This window comes from Cynara cardunculus (genome assembly GCF_001531365.2).
Source record: "Cynara cardunculus var. scolymus isolate 2C chromosome LG 7, CcrdV1, whole genome shotgun sequence".
In the NCBI taxonomy this organism is placed as follows: domain Eukaryota; kingdom Viridiplantae; phylum Streptophyta; class Magnoliopsida; order Asterales; family Asteraceae; genus Cynara; species Cynara cardunculus.
In genome coordinates this window covers 2,217,361-2,239,798 of record NC_037534.1, presented here as the reverse complement: position 1 = coordinate 2,239,798, position 22,438 = coordinate 2,217,361, and the positions used below count along the sequence as shown (strand labels likewise).

The following is a 22,438-nucleotide window of genomic DNA, read 5'->3' as shown; positions in this document are numbered from 1 at the left end:
TCTTGGTTATTCGATTTGGGATTTCTGATTTCTGTTATGGGTGTTCGTCGATTTCTTCTGATTCTTGGTTATTCGATTTGGGATTTCTGATTTCTCAAGTGGTGTTCATCAGTTCATGGATTTCTTTCGTTTCTTGAGATGGGATTTCTGATTTCTGCAAATGGGTGTTCGTAGATTCTTCTGTTTCTTGATGATTTGATTTGGGTTTTCTGATTTCTGTAATGGGTGTTCATCGATTCCTCTGTTTCTTGACCATTTTTCAAAATTGAAGTTCTTTTGTGTCTAAATTCATCTGGGTTTTCTTGTTCTTGAATCATGGAAGAAGAAGATCAAGAACAGAAGTGTTATGTCTGCAAATTCTGTAATCAAAGTTTTCTAAATGGGAAGAAATTGGGAGGTCATATGAGAGGTCACTTGGCTTTGATTTCAGCTACCAAAAAACAGAGCATCAAAGAACATGATCAAGAAGCCATTAATGGTGGAATGAGTCTTGAATTCAACGATGAAATGATCAAGAAAAAAGAAGATTTTGGTCCTAATTCTTATGGTTTGAGAGAAAACCCCAAGAAATCTTGGAGGGTTTCGGTTTCGGGTTCGAAATCGAAACCGAATCGATCATCGGATTCGATTTGTAAGCAATGTGGAAAAGGGTTTCTTTCATTGAGGGCTCTTGCAAGCCACATGAGATCCCATTCACTCAAAAGCAAAGAATCCATCAAGAAGAATTTGTGTGGAAAATGTGGGAAGTGTTTTGATTCAGTGAAGGCTTTGTATGGTCATATGAGATGTCATAGCCATACAATCAATAGATCTCAGCCATCCATTTCATCATCATCATCATCATCATCATCATCATCATCTTCTTCATCATCATCAGAAGATGGCAAGTTGGATGGGGGGGTAAAAGGGGAAATTGCAAATCCAATAAGGAGAAAGAGATCATGCACAAGGTACAAGCCTGTAAAGCCTAATGATCCTTCAAGTTGTAATAGTTTGAGTTCTTTCGCATCAATTTGCGAGGATAATGGTGATGAAGTGGAAGAAGGGGCTTTGTGTTTGATGATGATCTCCAGGGGCATAATGGGGATTTCCAAGAAAGAAGTGATGGGTCAATCCGGGTTCGGGTTCGGGTTCGGGTCGGGTCAACCCATAATGGATCTGACAAAGAACAATCCAAAGTCAAATAGTCAACACTCTCCGGACAAAGGTAAGAGAAAAGCTTTTGATGAACTATGTGATACAAGGAGATCGAAGGATCACAAATGCCCCATTTGCTCTAAGGAGTTTGGGTCGGGTCAAGCTTTAGGAGGCCACAAGAAGGCGCACTGCAATATGTTAATAAGTACCGAAAACGGTGTTAAAGAAGATACTGATGATTCGTTTGACGTTCATGAATGTTTGGATCACGGTCATGGGATCAAGAACGACGGTGTGGAGTTGAAGCTAACGTGGGTCGGGAACAATATCGAGTGGGACCCATTGTTGTTGGTAAACTGAAATTTTGCTAGCATCTTCATTTCTTCTTTTGAAAAAATTGAATGAAAGATGTAAACGTACTTGAGATTTGATTGAAGATGATTTGTTTGTTCGTTTTAATAGAAAAAATAAACCATTAAATTTTGGACACAATGGACAGTTATGCCCACGGTTCTATTATTTCCCCAAATATTTGCAATTGCACCATGTGACAGACATTCCACCATGCCCGTCGCTTACAAGTCATTTTCCGTTTGCAATTGTTGGTCATGTGACGGACTTTGTCATCAATTGGGGATTTTACAGGGTGTATTTGTTATTTGGTAAACGTATTACATAATGAGCCATTCAGTTGCTAATTATGGATAACAGAGTGATAGATGACCTCCTTAACTTGCATAATTTATGTCATCTCCATTTAGCATATTTTTCCGAACAAGCGTATCCCAAAAGTTGGATTCCTGTGAGACAATATGAATGAATCCAGCGAAATCATAGCGACTCTTTTTTGACGACGATGCTCCCACTGTAGGTTGACAATAGTGTTGTATTTCACTTGGATAAGCTCTTGATTATTAAACCTCCCGATTCTTTACGCGCACAAAAGTTGCTCCTGGCGTCAAAGACTTTCCAGCCTAGTGGTAAAGGCTTGGGCATGACATAGTCATGAACCCAAGTTCGAGCCCTGGGAAGGGAAGTGTTGACGACATTTTAAGTGGGGCCATGTTTAACCTCCAAAATTGTCGGGGATTAGTCGGGCTTTGGCCCGGACACCCTTAAAAAAAAAATTGCTCCTGGCCACTTCAGCTACACTCGCTTGGTATCATTATAAAACCATTTTTATAAGCTTTTCAATATCTTTAATCGTGGCTACTGTCAAGATGAAGAACCGAGGCCCGGTACACTTTCATGGAATATAACACTGAAATCTTGAGTTGCACAAAGTCACAAACGAGAGGGGTTTCAACTCCGACATGAACATTAAGGGGTCGTTTACCAAATACTTACCCGGTAAGTGCTACCGGTAAAATTTAACACTGTAAGATTTTAGTCCACCAAAACGACATCGCATGTAACAATTTACATGGTAAGCACTTACCGTGGTAAGAGTCGTCACTCTCACTTACCGGGTAAGACTCTTGGTCCTTGTCTCGTTCTTATCGGGTAAGATTATTGGTCTGTACCATATTTATCCCGTAAAGTAATTTAACTTGATAAACGCTTACCCGGGTAAGCGTTTGGTAAACGGCCCCTAACATAATAACTAAATTTAATATATATCATAAATATAATATATAATTTTTAATTAAATAAATTAAGAATATATAAATATCAAATTTGAAACATAAGTAGAAAATTTAGGGGAATTTGCATTTCAAATTCATTCAAATCTCATATTTGGTTTGTTAGATTGTCCGGATTTGAAATTATAAGATTTAAATGAAATCCTTCAAACATAGGATTTTGAAATCCTTAGGTAGTGCTCGAGATTTTGCAGGATTGTATGCAATAAGGTTTTAAAAAATGTTAAAAACATTTGCTTTGAAATAATGATTAACAAAAATGTAATTCAATTATTTTTAAAACTATTTATAATTTTTTTTATAAATTATATATAAATAATGAAATTCAATTTTATTTCAAATCCTATAAACCAAACACACCAACGATTTCAAATTCATTTCAATCCAAATCTCTCCAAATCCAAATCACGTCATAAAATCTTTAGAGTTTGTTTGGTTATCTCTTAATAGTTGCATTAAGAGGTAGTTTCTAAACCGTTAAGGGTGCGTTTGGTACGCTGGACAGGATGGGACAGGACAAGACAGAACACATTTGTCCTGTGTTTGGTGTGGCCTAATATTGGACTAAGTGAAACTAACTTGGCTAAAACTTGGACACGCGTGTTCCATCCTACCCCCCTGGAACTAAGTGGAACACAACCTATTTCCCTCATTACCCTTTTCCCACCCGGCTGCAAGAAGAACGACTTTTTCACCGCTCCATCGTCTCGATCGATTCCTCTTGTCGACTGCCGGCGAGTTCCAATCGACGACGAGTTTCAATCGACGGCCTCCATCGCCTCCATCGCGTCTCTTCTCTCCATACCCAGGTACGCAATCGATTGCGTCTCTTCTCTCCATCGCCTCCATCGCCTCCATCTGTGTGTACGCAATTGATTCTAGGGCTCTTGTTAATTTATGTGGGTTTTGATGATGATTAATTTCTTATGTTAATTTCTGTGGGTTTTAATTTCTAGGGTTCTGTGGGTTTTGATTCTAGGGTTCTAGGGTTCTGATGGGTTTTCAGCTCCTGCACTGTCATTATCAGTTCATTTTAGATTTGTATACAAAGATAAATTTCAGCTCCTGCACTGCCATTATCACAAATAAGTGCAGCCACAAGTTCATCTTAACATGTCATTATCAGTTGCATTTTAGATTTCCATTTAGATTTGTATAGTTTAGCAATTGCATTTTCTCTTGCTAGAAGCATGCCAAGCCTATACTTTAGTAGTTGCATTTAGATTTGTATACTTTAGATTTCCATTTATTATATTGATTATTTAGAGAAAAAAACACTAAACAGGTTACTGGGGTAAATTGGTCATTTTAACATGTCCTGTCCTGTCCTGTYATGTCTTACCAAACGCTGAACACCTGTCCTGTCCTGTTCTGTCCTGTCCTGTCTTGTCCGCGCACCAAACGCACCCTAAGAGATGAATCGTGTTTGTCAAAAAAAAAAAAAAAAAACTGTCTCTTAATGGTTCTAAAACATCTGAATAATTTTGTATGATGTGTCTCCTCTTAACCATTCAACGCCCTAGTTTCATTGTAAACAATTACCAAAAAATTATATTTCATTTTGCACTATATCATAAAATCTTCTTAATCGTTCTGACCACTTAATCATTTTACACCAAACCATTCAACATTTGTCAAACAGTTCATAAATCTCTCAAAGACAAACCAAACGGACCCCTAATGTGATTTCAGATTTGACATTACATTAAGAATTAATGGTTGATTGAATCTTGAAATTAGAAAGGTCAAACGGTCAACCTCGATTATTCACCAAATTTCCCAACACGCTTTTGACAAAAGAGCAATACTCTTTCAGAAATATCAGTTTTTGTCGATACGATTTTGAAAATACAAAATGATCATCGTGTTTTATAAAAACGTCTGAATTTGTTCTGTTTTTTTTAATAATCATTAAAAATTATATAAAATGTAAAACATTTTCGTCATTTTTTTGATTTTTTATTTTTTACCTGATCAAATTGATTTTATGATTTTGGTCCATGTGGTTTTTGATCAGATAAAAGATAAAAGAAAATGATAAAAAAAAACGAAAATGTCTCTCCTATAATATCGTTAAGGGTTTTCACATTGGACTATTAAGGGTGTGTTTGGTACGTATACATGATATGACAAAACGTGACAGAACAAAACAAAAAAATTATTCAACGTTTGGTAAGATAGAACTTAATAGAACAAAACTGATAAAATGATCAATTTACCTCTGATGAGTTGTTTAGTGTATTTTTTTATCAAATAATCAAATTAAATAAAAATTAACAAATAATATTTAAAAATACAAAAAATCTAACATAAATAGTAATTAATTAATTTTTAAGTATATAATATTTATATACGACAAATGCAACAAATAAACTCACACACCCTCATCACCTTTGATGAGGTTTAAACCCTTGACCTCCTAGAAAGCCAAAAACTACGATACCGCTAGATTAAATACCCTTTAGTTAGTAATTAAAAAAAATTAAATTAAGAAAATTACACCAAAACACAATAACTTTTGAAAAAAAATTATTTGATACTAATAATATATATTTTTTCAAAATTTTATAATATTTTCAAATTTATATTTTATTCAAAAATAAAATATTATCGCTTTCTCAAAATCAAATAAAACCGTATCATATCGACATAAAAAAATAATAAAATAAAACACTGAAATCAAGATATGTCTCAATGCATTACACGACTACCCTTCTAGTTAATTAATAAAGTATTAAAAATACGTATTTTTTAAATTATATATTTGTATATGATTTCCAAATATTTACACTTTATACATTTATAAATATTTATTAAGTTTTTTTTTTACCTTTTCATTTTTATTTTATACCCTTATTATATTTATATAATTACGGTCCCATAATTAAATAAAAAGATATTCAATATTTGGTTCATTTTAAAGGTATCGACGAGACCATTATAATAATGTAACTTGTTAAAATAAAAATGTATTTTAATTAATATACGATTATGTATGTTAATTAATAAAAATGTTAAATGAAAAAAAATGAAAAAGTAAGTATATAAAATAAATTAAATAAATAACTATAAAGATATAAATTGTAAGTAATATAAATAATTTAGTTTTTATAATATTTACTAATATGATTAAATTAAACAAAATTAAATATTGACACATTTTAAAGATATTGACGAGACGATTATAATAGTGTAACTTGTTAAATAAACGTATTTTTAACGTATTTTAGTTAATTTATTATTATGTATGTTAATGTGATAATGATGTAAAACACAAAATAAAAAAACAAAGAGATATACCATAATTTATATAATTAACTACAAGTGTATAAAGTGCAAATATTAAAAATATATTTTTTGGAGTATATATGGTATAAAAATATAATAGATCAAAAAATAATCAATATTGAACTCGTTTCGAAGGTATTGACGAGATAATTATAATGGTGTAACTTGTTAAAATTATAACATATTTTTTTAGTTAATATACGATTATGTATATTAATATAATAAAGGTGTAAAACGAAAAATTTTAAAAAAATACGTAAAACAAAATAAATGAAGTAACTATGAGAATGTAAAGTGTAATTTTAAAATTAAAAAATATATTAAAGAATTGTTATATGAGAGAAAGATGATGATCGAGGAGGTATGAAAATTGACAGAAAATTAACAATAGCAATTAAGGATGGTGATTTATCCTGATCCGGTAGAGAATCCAGTTCACCCGACTCGAATGAGAATAGAGATTCTTCGCTAAAACGGGTTATGGGGATTCCCGATATACTCAAACCAACAAATATTCTTCATGGGGTTTGACAAGACACTGACTATTAATCCCGGTATCCGTCGGAGACTAGGGCTGGGACCAGGGATTACAAAACCCGCCCCATCCTCTCCCCGTTGCCATGCCTAATAGCAACCCCCCTTTGTCACCAATTAAACAATAAAACATATATTTTTATTTGAACATCGAAATAAATTTTTTTTTTGTAACAAGAAATACATTATTAATCATACAAATGCATAATCGAATGAGAATCACAAAAAATACTGAGAACCATTAATCATGTGTTGTTTTACAATGTGAAACAAAATACACATTATAAAACAACATCTTATTTTTACGGACGTTGTTTCATCATATAAAACAACATATACATACATACATATATGTATATATATATATAGTATTTTTAAATCTCAAAAAAAAAATTAAAATTGCATAACTCTTAGGTTGCGTTTGGTATACAGATATGATAGAACTGTATATGACTGAGTAGGATAAGAGGGTAGAATTGGACAATACTGATTTTTTAGGTTTTGTTTATGATTATTTCTTTAATTATATAAATTAAATGTAAAATTAAAATGTTATAATTTATTTTAAAGGAAAAATAACAGTAGATCCGGACCAATGAGAGCCCGTTTTCAAGAACTTGGGAAAGGAAAGGCTCATCTCTCTCTCTCTCTCTCTCTCTCTCTCTCTGATCCATGGGAGAGAAAAGTCAATCATCAATGAACAAATCTATACAAGGATTCTGTTTTAATTGCAGACAGATGCAGGTTTAGATTCCTAGATTCCTAGATTTAAGATATGTATGTGGCGTTTAAACCCCTAATTTTGGGCATTTTTTGAATGAAATCAATCCAATGCATTGGTGTTTGACAAAAAGATTGAATTATTTGATTAACATTAGAATCGAGTGTGAATCTAGATTGTGTCATTTGTGTGGATCTGATTGTGATGAGAACGCTTCCGGAAAGATTATTGTATACGTTAGAGAGGATCAATTGGAGGGGGTTCGACGTCGGTGGCGCTAGGGTTTTTATGTTTAAGAAGAAATTAGGGGATCATTATGCAGCTACACTTCTCACATAGCATGAGAAGTATAACGATATCGAGCAACAATGGGTTTACTGACTTGATGAAGATCAAAGTCGCAGCTCGCCATATTTCTTATCGTACTATATTTCATACCATTCTCATCCTCGCTTTCTTATTGCCATTTGTTTTCATCCTCACTGCTCTTGTTACCTTGGAAGGTGTCAACAAGTGCTCATCAATTGGTACGCCACTAACTTTTGTCTGTCAATCATTTCTTGATCTGCTTTTTCATATCAATATCTTTTACTTAATATGTGTTTCATGTGAATTTGAGATTGCGTGTAGATCTTGATGTCTTTCTATTATTGTTGTTAATGTTTCTTGATTGCATCAGTGAAAACTAGAACTGAACCTGGTATCACCCTGGTGTTTCTGGATCTTGGTTCAATTATTTGGCATTGTCATACTTCCGATAGTAGTTTTGGGTGGATTTTGGATTTGTTTTCTAGTTCATTAGAAGTATCTGAGGATTTAGTTAAGTTGCCAATCTGAATTTACTTTCATACTTGCTGTGGGTGCTGGCTTTTGACAGTTTTATCTTTATAAATGCTATCTATATCTACACTTAATGCTTCTAATATAGCATTTCTCAGACAGTTACTCATTAATTAGATCTTTCATGCATCAGATTGTTTAGGCAGGCGTTTGGGACCAAAGCTTCTTGGGAGGGGTGATGATGCAGATGTAAGATTACTAGTTCATATTGTCTTTTTCAATTTTCAGTGTGGAACTGCTGGTTTTTGTCATTTTTATTGTGTCAAAGGCCATATATATCTAGCATTTTAAACGTTTTCATTCTGGTGAACAGAGGTTTCTTAGAGACTTCCATAAGATCATCAGTCAAGTGGAATCTGAAGAAGTCCCAGATGATCTAAAGCTTCCTGATAACTTTAAACAGCTTGTTTCAGAAATGAAAAGCAACAAATACAAAGCCAAGGATTTTGCACTTATATTGAAAGGAATGGTACGTCAACTCACTGTTTTTATATTGTATACATGTTTTAGCTGTTGTTATGTATACCATCTTTTAATAAAAATTAGTATTGTTTTGCAACCCTTAGCATGTTTGGTTTATCATCTTGTAATAAGAATTAGTATTGTTTTGCAACCCTTAGCATGTTTGGTTTATCCTAAACTCTACTGTCTAATTACTATAAATATACCTCCGAATGTAATGAGACTGGATCATTTTGGTTATTTTTCTTAAGCTAATATGCGGGTTGTCAGGAGATATTGTTTTGGTTACTTTTTCTAAATGTATTGTTGCATGATTGGTGGATTGTGTTCCTGCGGTGAACAAGTGCTTGTCAGGGAACACTAATCTTAGGATATCCTTTTACAGTGTCCAAAAGTTATGAACCTACTTCCGAGATTAATAAAGCATGCCATCTAGAACACCTCTACATCATATGAGAACCAGGGGACAAAATTGACGCGCCTCTAAATAACTAAAATGTTTTATCAGTCATATACTTGTAAGGAGTAAAGTATCTCTGCAATTTGCTTCTTTATGCTTATGTATGGGGTAGATGCATTTTATCGATGTTCCACGCCTTTTCAATGTAGAAATCTAGATGCTACGTATCACTTCAAAATCATGTTATAATTGTATTTAACTTTCTCTGAAAGTCTTACTCTATAGGGAGTCCGGTGCAAGAAATGGCCATTTTTACGGTAGCCTTGAACTATATCCACTAAAGATAGGGTATGAATGCAATAATACTTGCTTTTTCTAGACATTCGCTAGACTAATTCTTTTGTTTTCCTTTGCTGCAACGTGTTATGTTCTTTTTACAACAATGGAGGTTGCCTCTCAATGTTCTGACTGTAAATGATGAGAATATTCACCATGTTTTAGTTTCTTTTTTCTTTTGTGACTTCTATACTGTATATACTTTGTTTATGCATATTTATAGGCCTAAGATTTTTTATTGAACCTTGACAGATGGAAAGATCTGAGAGGGAGATCAGAGAATCTAAATTCCAAGAACTAATGAACAAACACTTCGCAGCAACTTCTGTTCCCAAAGGCATCCATTGTCTCTCTTTGCGATTGACCGATGAGTACTCTTCTAATGCTCATGCACGAAAACAGTTGCCTTCACCAGAATTACTCCCAGTTCTTTCTGATAACTCCTACCACCACTTTATTGTGTCTACTGACAATATCCTGGCAGCTTCCGTCGTGGTCAATTCTGCCATCCGATCATCTCTAAGGCCTGAGAAGATTGTCTTCCATGTAATAACCGACAAGAAAACTTATGCAGGCATGCACTCATGGTTTGCATTAAATCCCATCTCCCCTAGCATTGTCGAAGTGAAAGGAATTCATCAGTTTGACTGGTTGACAAGAGACAATGTTCCTGTTCTTGAAGCCGTTGAAAATCATAATGGAGTTCGAGATTACTACCACGGGAATCATTTAGCCGGTGCCAATCTCAGCGTTACCTCACCGAGAATGTTTGCCTCCAAATTGCAGGCTAGAAGCCCCAAGTACATATCACTGCTCAATCATCTTCGCATATACCTGCCTGAGGTAATCAGAAATTTTGTGGTATATGTACCTGTTCCTTTTTTTAGATTATATGGAACCAAACAGAGGGTTAGGATGCAACCGGAATGGTAATCTTGATATTTATCTACAGCTTGCCCAATTCCGTGAAGTTCTATTTAAAGATACTCCCGTCCCAAAATAAATGTCCACAATAGAAAGGACACACAGTTTTAGACATTAATAATTATATTACACCTTTTAGTTAACCAAATGACAACTTTACCCTTAATTAATACATCTATCTTATCAACTCTAAAATATTTGTGCATTAATTAAGGGTAGATTTGGAAATTTAGTTATCTATTTTGGAAATTGGACACTTATTTTGGGACAAACAAAAATAGAGATGTGGGCACTTTGTTTGGGACAGAGGGAGTGCTATAGTTTCAGTTTTAGCAGGCATTGTGTTGTTGTCCAAAGCATGCTGACAGATGTTGGAGTTTAGCAAGTTAAGGGAAAAGCTCCAGCCAATGAGTTTATTTAAAATCCAAATCTAGGAGATCTGTAGCTTGTTCATGCCTTCTCACATTTGCAGCAAAGAGAGATGCTATAGAGCGCACCAATTTTAATAATTTTAGTGGAATTCGGATATTTTGTATCAGTTCTCAGATTGAAACAAGTTGGCCAAGGTTTCCAGGATGTTAAAACATTACCAATTGGTACTAGATGCAGGAGGGGATATTTAGCTGAATGACCTCAAAATCTGAATTCAAGAGTCTAACCTCCAGTGTATTTCTAAGTTTCTACAGGACCCAACTGTTTTGAATCAGGGGCAGGTTAGATAAGATTATAGAGCTAAAAGAACATTTTAGAACGCTTGAAAACTCATTTAAGGTCATTTATCCAAAGGACCAATGCAGGAGTGATGCAATCACCGCCATTTTTTTGATTTGGCAGTTTCCTTATGTGAGTGATGATGGGATAAAATGTTAACGGGTTTGTAAATTTTAGTCTTTTGTTTTTGTACTTTTTTCCATTAATTCGGATTTGAAGCTGAATCTTTCTTCTATTATCTATCTCTGCATTGCTTTTTTCTATTTCTGATCACTTTACTTTGTGCAATGCTGATGCTGATGTTATTGATGCTAATTTTGCACAGCTCTTCCCGAACCTTGACAAGGTGGTTTTCTTGGATGATGATATTGTAATTCAACGTGATTTGTCTCCGCTTTGGGATATTGATCTTGGTGGAAAGGTTAATGGAGCAGTTGAAACCTGCAAAGGTGAAGACTCGTGGGTAATGGGTAAGCGATTCAAAATCTACTTCAACTTTTCTCACCCACTTGTAGCGAAGAGTTTGGACCCTGAGGAATGTGCTTGGGCTTTCGGGATGAATATTTTCGACTTGCGGGAATGGAGAAAGACTAATATAAGAGAAACATATCACGCATGGTTGAAAGAGGTAAGTGGGAAACATCATGAGTTTATTAATATGTTTATAATGTCCAGCAATAGTTTTTCTAGGATGAAAGAGATTTCCTTTAATTGGAATTGTTAACATATTTGCATCATAAAAAAACCGGGTTATCTAGTTAATAAGCTTCTCACAGGAATTTTTCAAATCCATAACATTCTGATAGGGCTGGCAATGCCTAAAAATCTGTTGGAAGGCCATGAATTTTAAAAAGCATTGTCAGGAGCTCATTTAGCTAAGGCGCGTTTGGTACACTGGGCAAAATAGAAAACGAATCATTGTTCCTTGTTTGGCAAAACTTTTATGTGGAACATACAGGAACAAAGTGGAATAGGCGTGTTCCACCCCATCCCTTGGAACAAGGTGGAACAGACCTATATTTTACCAATATAACCTTAAAATAAAACCTAATTCTCTTCTAAAACATCAAATACGCCTCCCTCTTTACATTTTATTCATTCTTTAAATTTTATTTATTGTATTTTATGCTCTTTAAACTTTCACTTTATTGTCCTCAAAATATTATTTTTATATAGTTTATGTAATTTATTAAATATTAATAATAATAAAATATTATATGAAAAGGTATATAATATAAATTGGAAACTACATAAATTTTGGTATCATTTTAATCATCTTGATATATGTTGTAAAAAATATTTATTTTATTATAATTTAATAAATTACATAAACTAGTCAAAATATATAAAATATATAAACAACTCATTAGCGGTAAATTGGTCATTTTATCTGTTTTGTCTTGTCCAGTTCTGTCTTGCCAAATGTTGAACAATTGTACTGTTCTGTCCTATCCTATCTGAATACCAACCGCACCCTAAATAACCCTATGGAAACCAGCATGCATGTGAAAGCCTTCCGAAGTACTCGAGTCCCGAATACCATGTTTATTTATGGCTTCTGTGCTTATGTAGCTGAAAGTAGAACCCAGCCATGTCTATTTTTTATAAGCAATCAAGTAATCACACAGAAACATATATCCCATTACCAGTTTTATATACATTCCAATCATAGTTGGGCGTCTTTCATTATATCTTATGTAGAGAAAAGTGTGCACTTGGAGTCTCAAATGTAGGTCGTTTCTGCTGTTTTTTGTTTGAGATATTATACGTACAAACAAATAACAATTTATAGGATATGGTGGTAAATGCGTAAGAAAAATCCATGAAAGTTGAAACATAGATCATGTTTGGAAAAATAACAGTTAAAGTTATCTAAGAGCGTGTCTAAAAAATAGGTCTTTCGACCAAGAAGCTACCTTTAAGTCCATCCAATGACCTCTACATGTATTTGTGATAACGCGTTTGCGTTGCACTCTGGCTATGGTGGTAGGGGGGGGGGGGGATCAAATGAAAATCGTAAATATTTTGAGATATTGGGAACCAAATATTCATGAAGAACGTCGCAATAGATATCCATCATGAAACTCTAGGATGTTCATGATAAAAATGCATAATATCATCAATGATGAAAATGCATGATATTTATTATAAATACTATTCATGAATATTTAGGGTTATTTATTGTTATTCATCATGAATATTTCATGAAATAGTTGGTTATCAGGTTCTCAAAATATACTTATGGTTCTCGAAATATATTTGTGTTATCAAAATATATTTATGGTTCTCATTTGAATTTCCCTTATCGTGTTAAATGCATAAGAAACATCCATGGAGCTTGAAACATATATTATGTATGGGAAAATAACACTCCGAGTAATCTAAGATAACGAATAGTGTCTAAGAAATAGGCCCTTCGACAAAGAAGCCACCTTTAGTTCCATCTAGTAAGGGTCTGTTTGTTAGCAGCTTAATGAGACTCGCAACTTATTCGATCAGTTATACATGATTATTTGGTAGTGGCTTAATGATATAGAAAGTGGCTCATCCGGTAGGTTTTGGAGGGGGAGCTACATGCAGAAAACCAAGTTTTTTCCACCTGCCCCACCTAATGAAAATACATGCTCTTTTCATCTATGAAAAAACCATCCAAAACAAAAATCTTCCGGATCTATACAGACAAATTAACCTACACCGACAACTTTACCCAAACAGGACATAATGGAAAACCAACCAAATAGCCTCTAAACCACCTTTAGGTGCATCTAGGCCTTGGGGATCCTCCCACAGATTGCCAGTTCGAGTCTCCTCAGGACCACTCTGTCGATTTTCCTGGATGTTATCTTCTGATCCCTATTGGATTAGTCGAGGGGTGTGCTTTTTCCGATTTAGGAGTACTGAGTAAACCATATATATCGTATCCACTGCTATCCAACAAATACGTTGTAAGATCCCACATTGGTTGGGAGGGGAATGAAAGTTGCCTTATAAGGGACTGGATACCTCATCTATCAGATGTGTTTTGAAACTGTGAGTCCAGGTGTGGATAAAACCGACAATATCTGGTACGATTAGCCTGGGATGTTACATAGGGATACCATTATAAACATTTGACTTTCTTGTTTGCAGAATCTAAAGTCAAACTTGACCTTATGGAAGCTCGGAACACTACCCCCGGCCCTGATTGCATTTAGAGGTCATGTTCAACCGATTGACCCATCATGGCACATGCTCGGGTTGGGCTACCAGCAAAACACAAGCATCGAGAGCGTAAAGAAGGCTGCTGTCATTCATTACAACGGCCAAGCAAAACCATGGCTAGAGATCGGGTATGAACATCTTCGCCCTTTTTGGTCCAAATACGTCAACTACTCCAATGACTTTGTCAGTAGTTGTCACATCTTGGAGCCGTAAAATCACATTGTGAACGGAAAAAAACCAGAATTTTTTGTCAAACATTCATTTGACACGATGGGGCTCGACACTGGACCTGCATTACTAGCAGCATTCTTTCGGTCTCCTTTCTTATTTCGGACAATATTTTTGACCCTCCTGAATGGGAGGGGCAATTTGGGTATACGTAAAAATCGATAGAATGAAATAATAGGAATTAAGTTTAAAAGATGGGATGAAGAAATGCTGTGTGCCAAATTAGCTTCAGAAGATGCATATCCTTCTCAACTTTTAGCCCCCAACTAGATGCAGAAAATGATATGATTCTTTATTCCCATATAAAGTGTTTCTTTTATATGTTATATATAATTTGTGTCGATTTCTAGGCCCCTAGACAGTTGAAATTCGGATCGGGGAACGTTATTTTTAGGTTATATGTCAGTGTACGATTATTCATGAGAAACATTTCAAATGTGCAGTAAATTCTTTTTGATCTCGGTTTCCTTTTCTGGTTTGTTGCATTGCATCTTGATATGAATACTTGAAGGTGCCTGATTGGTTTGAGTTTGGTTCCAAAGGTCAAAAGTACCAGGAGGTCCTAGGTTCAAATCCAAGGAGGAACAAAAATCCCCTTGTGGCCATGGAGGTTCAAATGCGGTGACTCCGACCTATCTGCAAAGCAGGTTGTCGTCCTGGGATTAGTCGACTCGCATAGCGGGTTGGATATCCAGGTTAATAAAAAAAAAATTGAAGATGGTTGATTTATTGGTTCTTGGAACTGTTTCTCTATAAATGATCCTGGTCTTTAGAAGAAGAAGAAAAAATAGCGATTGGTTGTAACCGATCGGGCTGGTCCCCTAACCGAACCGATTCGGTTTTTTATAGTAAATATATTAACCACATTCTTAATTCTTTGGATTCAAGCTATCTATGACCACAGACATTTCTGGAACACTTTTAACAGAGGAACAAATAGTCAATTTTAAAAGAACTTATTGTCAACCTCTTTCAGATATGAATCTATATGATTCAGAAGGGAAGAACTTGTATCAATATCTCAATTTTAATTCAAACACGAGTTTGATTCACGCTCCATGTTCTGAGAAATATTTACCATCTGAAAAGAGGAAAAATCAGAGTCTTTGTCTAAATTAATGCGTTGAGAAATTGAGATGTATAGAACTTTTCAACGAGATAGTGCTTATTCAATTCTTTCAAAGGTTGCGTTCAGTGAGAAGCATAAGAAGATATCTTCATTTTTAGATGTTGATGCACCAAGATGCATCAGATCCATCCTCGTATCAAACGTGATTTATGGATGAGTTTGAGATTAAAAGTGATCAAGGATCCAGATCCTTTCTTACGCATCTCATCTTAACTCTTTTTATCACACAATCCTTCACATATGTATGTGTATGACGGACGGGTCAACTAAAAGGCTAATTCATACGTGAATCTTTTATTCTTACATTCTCACAATATTTAGTTTTTTTATTTGAACATCTTTATTATATTACAAATCATTTTGTTATTCCTATAAATCTTTTAACAAATCCACTTAAAAATATCCATAAATTGAAAATATGAAGTACTCCATCCATATATATATACACACACATAGACTTGAGATTATGTGAGACTAAGGGTTTTTCGTGAGACCCATAAGACTAATTTATGTTCATTGATCAACTTTATAAGCTAATGATTTAATGATCTAAAATTACACGGTGACAATTTTGTGATTATTGAGAAGTCTCGTAGCGTTTATGAATGTTCATAATTTATATCTAATCCAGGGGTTGAGAATTGGTCTTACGGGTCTCACAAAAAACCCTTGGTCTCACATAATCTCAAGTCTATATATATATATATATATATATATATATATATATATATATTTTTTTTTTTTTGCTCCATAAAATTTGTTTTATTTATTTTTATCATAAAATATTTGTTATTTTATTTTTATTAAATTGTCACAATTAGCATGGTCTTGGATCATTTCAAGCCAACCGTGCTAAGATCAACTTATCCTCATATTAAGTTAGAAAGAGGAATATCTATATTATTTTATTATTTATTTAATGTGAATTTTAATTCTAAATCAAGAATATTAATTTAATTTAATTTTTAAAATATATAATACTTATCGTATTTTCTATTATATTAGTAATATTTTCAACGGTTATCTTGTATTTGAAAATGTCTATCACAAAAAATCTAAATATGAGGTTTTAAGAAATCGTATGTGAACTACAAGGGTGGTGTCTGATTGGTTTGAGTTTGAGTTCCAAATATCAAAAGGGCCTGGAGGTCTCAGGTTCAAATTCAATGAGGAATAAAAACCCCTTTGTGGCCACGGAGGTTCAAAGATGTGACTCCGGGCTACCTTCAAAACAGGTGGTCCTCTTGAGATTAGTCAGCTCGCATAGCGGATTGGATATCCAGGTTAATAAAAAAAAGTCGTATGTGTGCATTAATATATTGTAAACTTGAATTTTATGAGATTTTAAGAACATCCGATAAATGTTTTACAATATAGTAAAGATAAAGCGTTTGGGTAAACTTGTAAATGAGATTTCTAAATCCAATATTTATACGATTTCAATTCCAAACTTTCTTTTAAACCAAACATGAGATTAAAATATAATTTAAAGGGCTATTTGACAGTTGCTGAATGATTTGAAGCAAAATGATTAAGTGGTCAAAATGATCAAAAAAACTCTTATAATGTAGTGCAAAATGAAATATAATTGTTTGGTAATTATTCAAAATGAAATTAAGATGCTTAATGGTTAAGAGAACTCAAGATACAAAATCATTTACAGGTTTTTAGAACCATTAGGAGGTATATATAATTTTTTTCTGCCAAACAAGATTTACTTCTTAGCGATTCAAAAAACTTGTCTTTTAATGAAACTACAAACAACCCCTAACTCCAAATCTCAAACCCTAAAAAAATTTCTTTGTATTACTTTATGAAATATTTTTTTTTATTAACCTGGATATCCAACATGCTATACGAGTCGACTAATCCCAGAACGACCATTTGCTTTGCGGGTAGTCTAAAGTTACCCCATTTGAACCTCCTTGGCCATAAGGGGTATTCATCACTGGATTTGAACCTAACATTTGAAACTTAAACTCAAACCAATCAAACATCATCTTTCTGGTTAGGTTCTTTCTTTCACCCATCCCATCATCATGTTTTCTTTTTGAACACTTTAAATCCATCAAAAATATTCCATAAAATAACACAATTTCATAAGTTGAAAAGAATATGAATAAAGAAGTTGGAGAAATGGACGAGGAGAATAAAATATGTCGATTTTAGCACAAAATTCGGAGGAGTATTCTAAGGAAAGAGGTCGGCACATTCGACGACACATTTCCTACTCTCACCAATTGCTATTTGCTCCCATAATACTCCCTCAATTTAATTCCCCAAATTTTCCCCCTTTTCTTTCCATTCACACGATTCATATGAACCTTCTCTATTTATTCATTCAATTCATCATCGATTTACAGAACACCAATCGTCTCTGTTCTTCATCGCTGAATTTGGATTCGATTTCTTGATCCAAGTAAGCCCAATTTCTTTGATCATCGTCAATCGATGTATGTGTTAATGGGATTTTGATCTTGATTTTGTTTGTAATTTTGACTTTGACTTGTTCTATGGATGTAAGCCACTTCAGAAAATTTTAGCAGATTAGGGATTTCTTTTGGTGGTTGTTGACTTTTTTTTTTTTTTTTGGGATTGTTTTTGGTGATCCAGTTGTAGATTTCACTAACCCAAAATCAAAAGGTTTGATGGTGATTGAATCTGAATCTTGATTTATAGATTTAACCCACTTGAGATTTCTAGTAGGTGGTGTGTTCTTGGGTGGTTCATGGTTGTTGACTTTTCTTCAGGGGTTGATTTTGGATGATCTAGTTGATCCTTTCAGTGATTCTTTGATCTTATTGAAAAACCCATATGAAAAATTTTGTGGGATTTTGTTTTTGCTGAAAGATAGAGAAACCCTCTTGGGAGAATTTTAAGTAGATGATGTATTGTTTAGTGGTTGTTGACCTTTTCTAGGGTTCATTTGGTTGATCCAGCCATTCATTACCTTTTCTTGAACTATAAAAACCAGAAATTCTGGTGATTCTTGCCCTCGTTATGAGTAGATTTGATCGAATCATGCTAGCGATTACATCTGTTTCATTTGGTGATTTGTTCTTCGGAATTTGGTTTTTCTTGAATTGATCATCTATCAGGCAAGAAAAATGTTGTTTTCTGATGTTGAATTTGATCTTTTCAGATTGCAGATTGAGGGTTCCAATTGGTGGTTATAGATCACACTCGAAACCTCTTTGTATAGCTTTTTAGGTTATCTTATTGAGTTTGTAAAGATTGGTTAGCCACTATTCACAAGTGAAGATTTTGGGTGTTTAGATACCGAAAAATTCCATCTGTTCAAAGTGGAATTATGTCTGGAGTGCAAGATTCGTTGGAGATCAGGTTTCGTTTGATTGATGGATCGGATATTGGTCCCAAGAGCTTTCCAGCGGCTGCAAGTGTTGCGTCCTTGAAGGAAAGCATCCTTTCTCAATGGCCGAAAGGTTAGTGTGTTTACGTGAACTACTGATATTGGTTGGTTTTCCATTAAGTCCTATATGGATAAAGCTTTCTGTGTGGATTAATTTGTCAGTATAGATTGCGAAAGTTTTTGTTTGGGAGAGTTTTTCCATAGATGCAAGGAGCATGTTTTTTAATTGAGAGGGGGAGGTTTGGAAAAAAACTTGGCTTTCTGCATAAAGCTCCAGCCTAAAAGCTTACTGAATTAGTCATTTTCTATATCTAAGCCACTACCAAACGGTTATGTATGGCTGATTGAATAAGGTGTGAGTGTCATTAAGCTTATTAGGCTGCTAACAAATGGACCCTTAGGCACCTAACCAAACGGACCCAGTATGTCCCAACTGGAGGTGGGGTTTGAGAGGGGTAAAGATGTATGCAGACTTGAACTCTGCCCATAAAATTATGTCCCATTCGGAGATGGGGTATGTGAGGGGTAAGATGTATAAGATTCATGTAGACCTAACCTCTGCTCAAAAGAGAAGAGCGGTTATTCCAATGAAGACCTCTACTTCATTTAGGCACCTACGAGACTTAAGGGACTTTATTACCCAAATGCTTACCTATTAAGCGCTTATCAGTGAGAGTCTACACTCTCATTTACCTTACTAGGTAAGATTCTAGTCAATAAAACTACATCGTATGCAACAATATGTCCGATAAGTGCTAACCGGGTAAGAGTCGTCACCCTTAACTTACAAGGTAAGACGCTCGGTCCTTGTCGTCGCTCTTACAATAAAACAAAGGGTCATCGCCCAGTGATATCATTCTGGTTACCGATAGATCCCAACCTCGCTATAGGTCGAAGTTGAGGAGTATAAACAAAGAGCACTTTCTAGAAGTTTCATCTACAAAGTCTCCGTTTTTAGTGTTTTCTTTAACGACTAAAGTGGGAGAATCGTGTTTTTTTATGGTTTACAGAGAAAGAAAACGCTCCAAGAACGGTGAAAGATGTAAAACTAATTAGTGCCGGAAAGATATTGGAGAACAACAAAACGGTCGGAGAATGCAGGAGTCCGTTGTGTGATGTCCCCGGTGGAGTTACGACGATGCACGTTATTGTTAGCCAACCACCTCAAGAAAAAGGTAAGCTTTTCGTCCCGAAAACGTGATATTTCTCGTTGTTCTTGTTGCCATATCGTATTCATATGATCCTTAGTTTTTTTTTGTGTGTGTGGAAATCTCGACTAACTTTCAGAAGCGAAATGTTCTCGCAAAATCCGCTTTTTTCTACTTCCTCTCGTCCCAAATTAAGCGTTCACATTTCTATTTTAGCTTGTTCCAAAATAATTATCCGCTTTCAGAAGTAAGTGGATACTTTTCCAATTCTACCCTTAGTTATGAGACAAAGAAATTCAGTACTTCCTCTATTATTGAGGGTAAAATTGTCCTTTAGTTAATTAAAAAGTGTTAATAATTACACATTTCTTAGACTGTGTCCCTTTTTTCTTGTTGACATCATGTGCGCAACGAAAAAGGGACATAGTTTTAGAAATGTGCAACTAATATACTTTTTAATCAACTAAATGACAATTTTACCCTTAATAATAGAGGGAATAATGAAATTCTTTGTCTCATAATTGAGGGTAGAACTGGAAAGTAGACACTTTTGGAAGTTGACATTTATTTCGGGTTGGTAACTAGTTTGACCCCAAACTCGGATTTTCTGATTGAACTACTCTTATACTAACGTAAAGACTCGTTTTCTCATCACACAACAGATACAAAAGTAAAAAGCGACCCGAAGCAGCACAAATGCGTGTGCGTTATATTATGAGAAGCAACTCCAAGCGGGTCGTATTTGCAGGTCGGTTGTTCACATCGCTTATTTTTCTCGTGCTTTATTTATCTTTATGCCTGTTACTGTTACAGTGGCCGATCCAGGAAATTTGTTGATGGGGTCGGAATTTAAGTTTAGAAATCTTTAGGGGTCTAAAGAGAAAATATATTCATAAAAATTGAAACTTTATAGACGAGTATCCACTCAAAGGTCAGGTTTGCATACATCTCACCTCTCTCAACAGGAGCAGACCTACGAAGACCCCAACAGGGTTTCGTGTAATCGCTCAACAGATTTTCACAAGTACAATTTTTGGGGGTATGAAAGGTGTACGCGCCAAACTTTAAGGGGTGTTTTGGGATATTAGAAAATACAACAGACATCAACTAAAGACCTCTGATTCGCCTTAAAAGTGCACCCACTCAGCAAAAGTTCTGGATCCGCCACTGCCTCCCAGACACCTTAAAAGTAGGATCAGGAAGGAATGAGATGTATGCAGACCTAACATCTACTCAAAGTGCAGAGCAGTTGTTTCCACTTTATAAGGAGTACTTTGTACCAGTTGCTCTGCATTTTCTTTGGTAGAGGTTAGTTCTGTCTAAATCTCGCTTCTACCATACCTACTTTTCAGTGGGATCTACTGTGTCAGTTTGGTTTTGTTCAAATTGCAACGATTTATTAATTTTTAATTGATTTTGATACTAAATTTACACATTTTTTACTGTTTTTAAGCAGATAAAATGATGCAGGATTTGGTATACATGTTCATGAATGGGTGGCAATGAAGTTTATAAAGATTAAAAAAAGGCAAATTGGTGAGAAGAAAAAGAAACATACTTATTTACATAAGTCATTGTTTGGGGGATCATGCCCTTTTTTCCAGAGCTGTAATTTTCATTTCCAGAGCAATGTTGTTATAAGGACTTGTAATTTATACAATGAATGTTGGATATTGCTTTGGATTTGGGAATTTTAGCTCTGGAAATACGAAGAACACGATTTATAGTTTTATATCAAAGTCAATGTCTTGCATATTTTTTTTTTGTCAAATTTTGAGAATTTTAATTACAAACAAAGATTTTTTTTTTCAATTTATTGGTGTTTTTCCTTTTCATTTATGGGTTAGTTTTTGTGGGTGCAAAATGGTTGGGGTGTGGATTGTGCGGGTTTGGGTTTGGGTTTGGGTGGGCAAACCAAAAATCTGATTGGATTTCGGATATGGAAACGAAGCCCCAAGTTTTGGGTGTCGGATTACTTTGGGTCACCAAAGCTTGGGTATAGTCATATGCAAAACAAATTACATGCATATGTATACATGTACATACATATATATATATTTATATATATATATATAGAGGTGGGTTATTATGCAACCCTTTACATTTGTACAACCAATATAACTCAATCTTAACTGTTCATTTAATTTGATGAATATTGATTTCATAAAAGTTTTGATTTTTCCTTATATAAAGTATTGATCATAATTAATGAATCTTAGTCATATTTTATAAATATTCAAATCATAATAAATGAATTCTTATCGTTTTCATAAATATCTCAATTGATTGGGTTGTATTGATTGTACAAATGTGATGGGTTGTATTTGAAATGATATATATATATATATATATATATATATATATAT

General features: G+C 34.3%; 3 protein-coding genes across 6 annotated transcripts; all 3 read left to right on the top strand.

The window, feature by feature from the left end:
• The first annotated feature begins 315 nt into the window (after window positions 1-315).
• LOC112515656 (zinc finger protein 787-like) lies at window positions 316-1,497 on the top strand. Its single transcript, XM_025122563.1, has 2 exons — window positions 316-775; window positions 878-1,497. The coding sequence occupies exons 1-2, from the start codon at window positions 316-318 to the stop codon at window positions 1,495-1,497; spliced, it is 1,080 nt and encodes a 359-aa protein (XP_024978331.1).
• A 5,788-nt stretch (window positions 1,498-7,285) lies between these two features.
• LOC112515981 (probable galacturonosyltransferase 14) lies at window positions 7,286-14,885 on the top strand. The gene is made up of 6 exons (XM_025122976.1): window positions 7,286-7,850; window positions 8,297-8,352; window positions 8,477-8,632; window positions 9,614-10,204; window positions 11,322-11,624; window positions 14,126-14,885. The coding sequence occupies exons 1-6, from the start codon at window positions 7,640-7,642 to the stop codon at window positions 14,408-14,410; spliced, it is 1,602 nt and encodes a 533-aa protein (XP_024978744.1). The 5' UTR covers window positions 7,286-7,639; the 3' UTR covers window positions 14,411-14,885.
• A 2,853-nt stretch (window positions 14,886-17,738) lies between these two features.
• LOC112515864 (membrane-anchored ubiquitin-fold protein 1-like) lies at window positions 17,739-21,840 on the top strand. Of its 4 annotated transcripts, XM_025122816.1 has the most exons (6): window positions 17,739-17,973; window positions 18,697-18,750; window positions 18,831-18,997; window positions 19,935-20,099; window positions 20,735-20,820; window positions 21,529-21,840. In XM_025122816.1, the coding sequence occupies exons 3-5, from the start codon at window positions 18,865-18,867 to the stop codon at window positions 20,788-20,790; spliced, it is 354 nt and encodes a 117-aa protein (XP_024978584.1). In that variant the 5' UTR covers window positions 17,739-17,973; window positions 18,697-18,750; window positions 18,831-18,864; the 3' UTR covers window positions 20,791-20,820; window positions 21,529-21,840. The 4 variants fall into 4 exon arrangements, with proteins under 4 accessions (XP_024978584.1, XP_024978585.1, XP_024978583.1 ...); XM_025122817.1 differs by lacking the exon at window positions 18,697-18,750; XM_025122815.1 differs by having other exon boundaries at window positions 18,697-18,997; window positions 21,543-21,840.
• The last annotated feature ends 598 nt before the right edge of the window (window positions 21,841-22,438 follow it).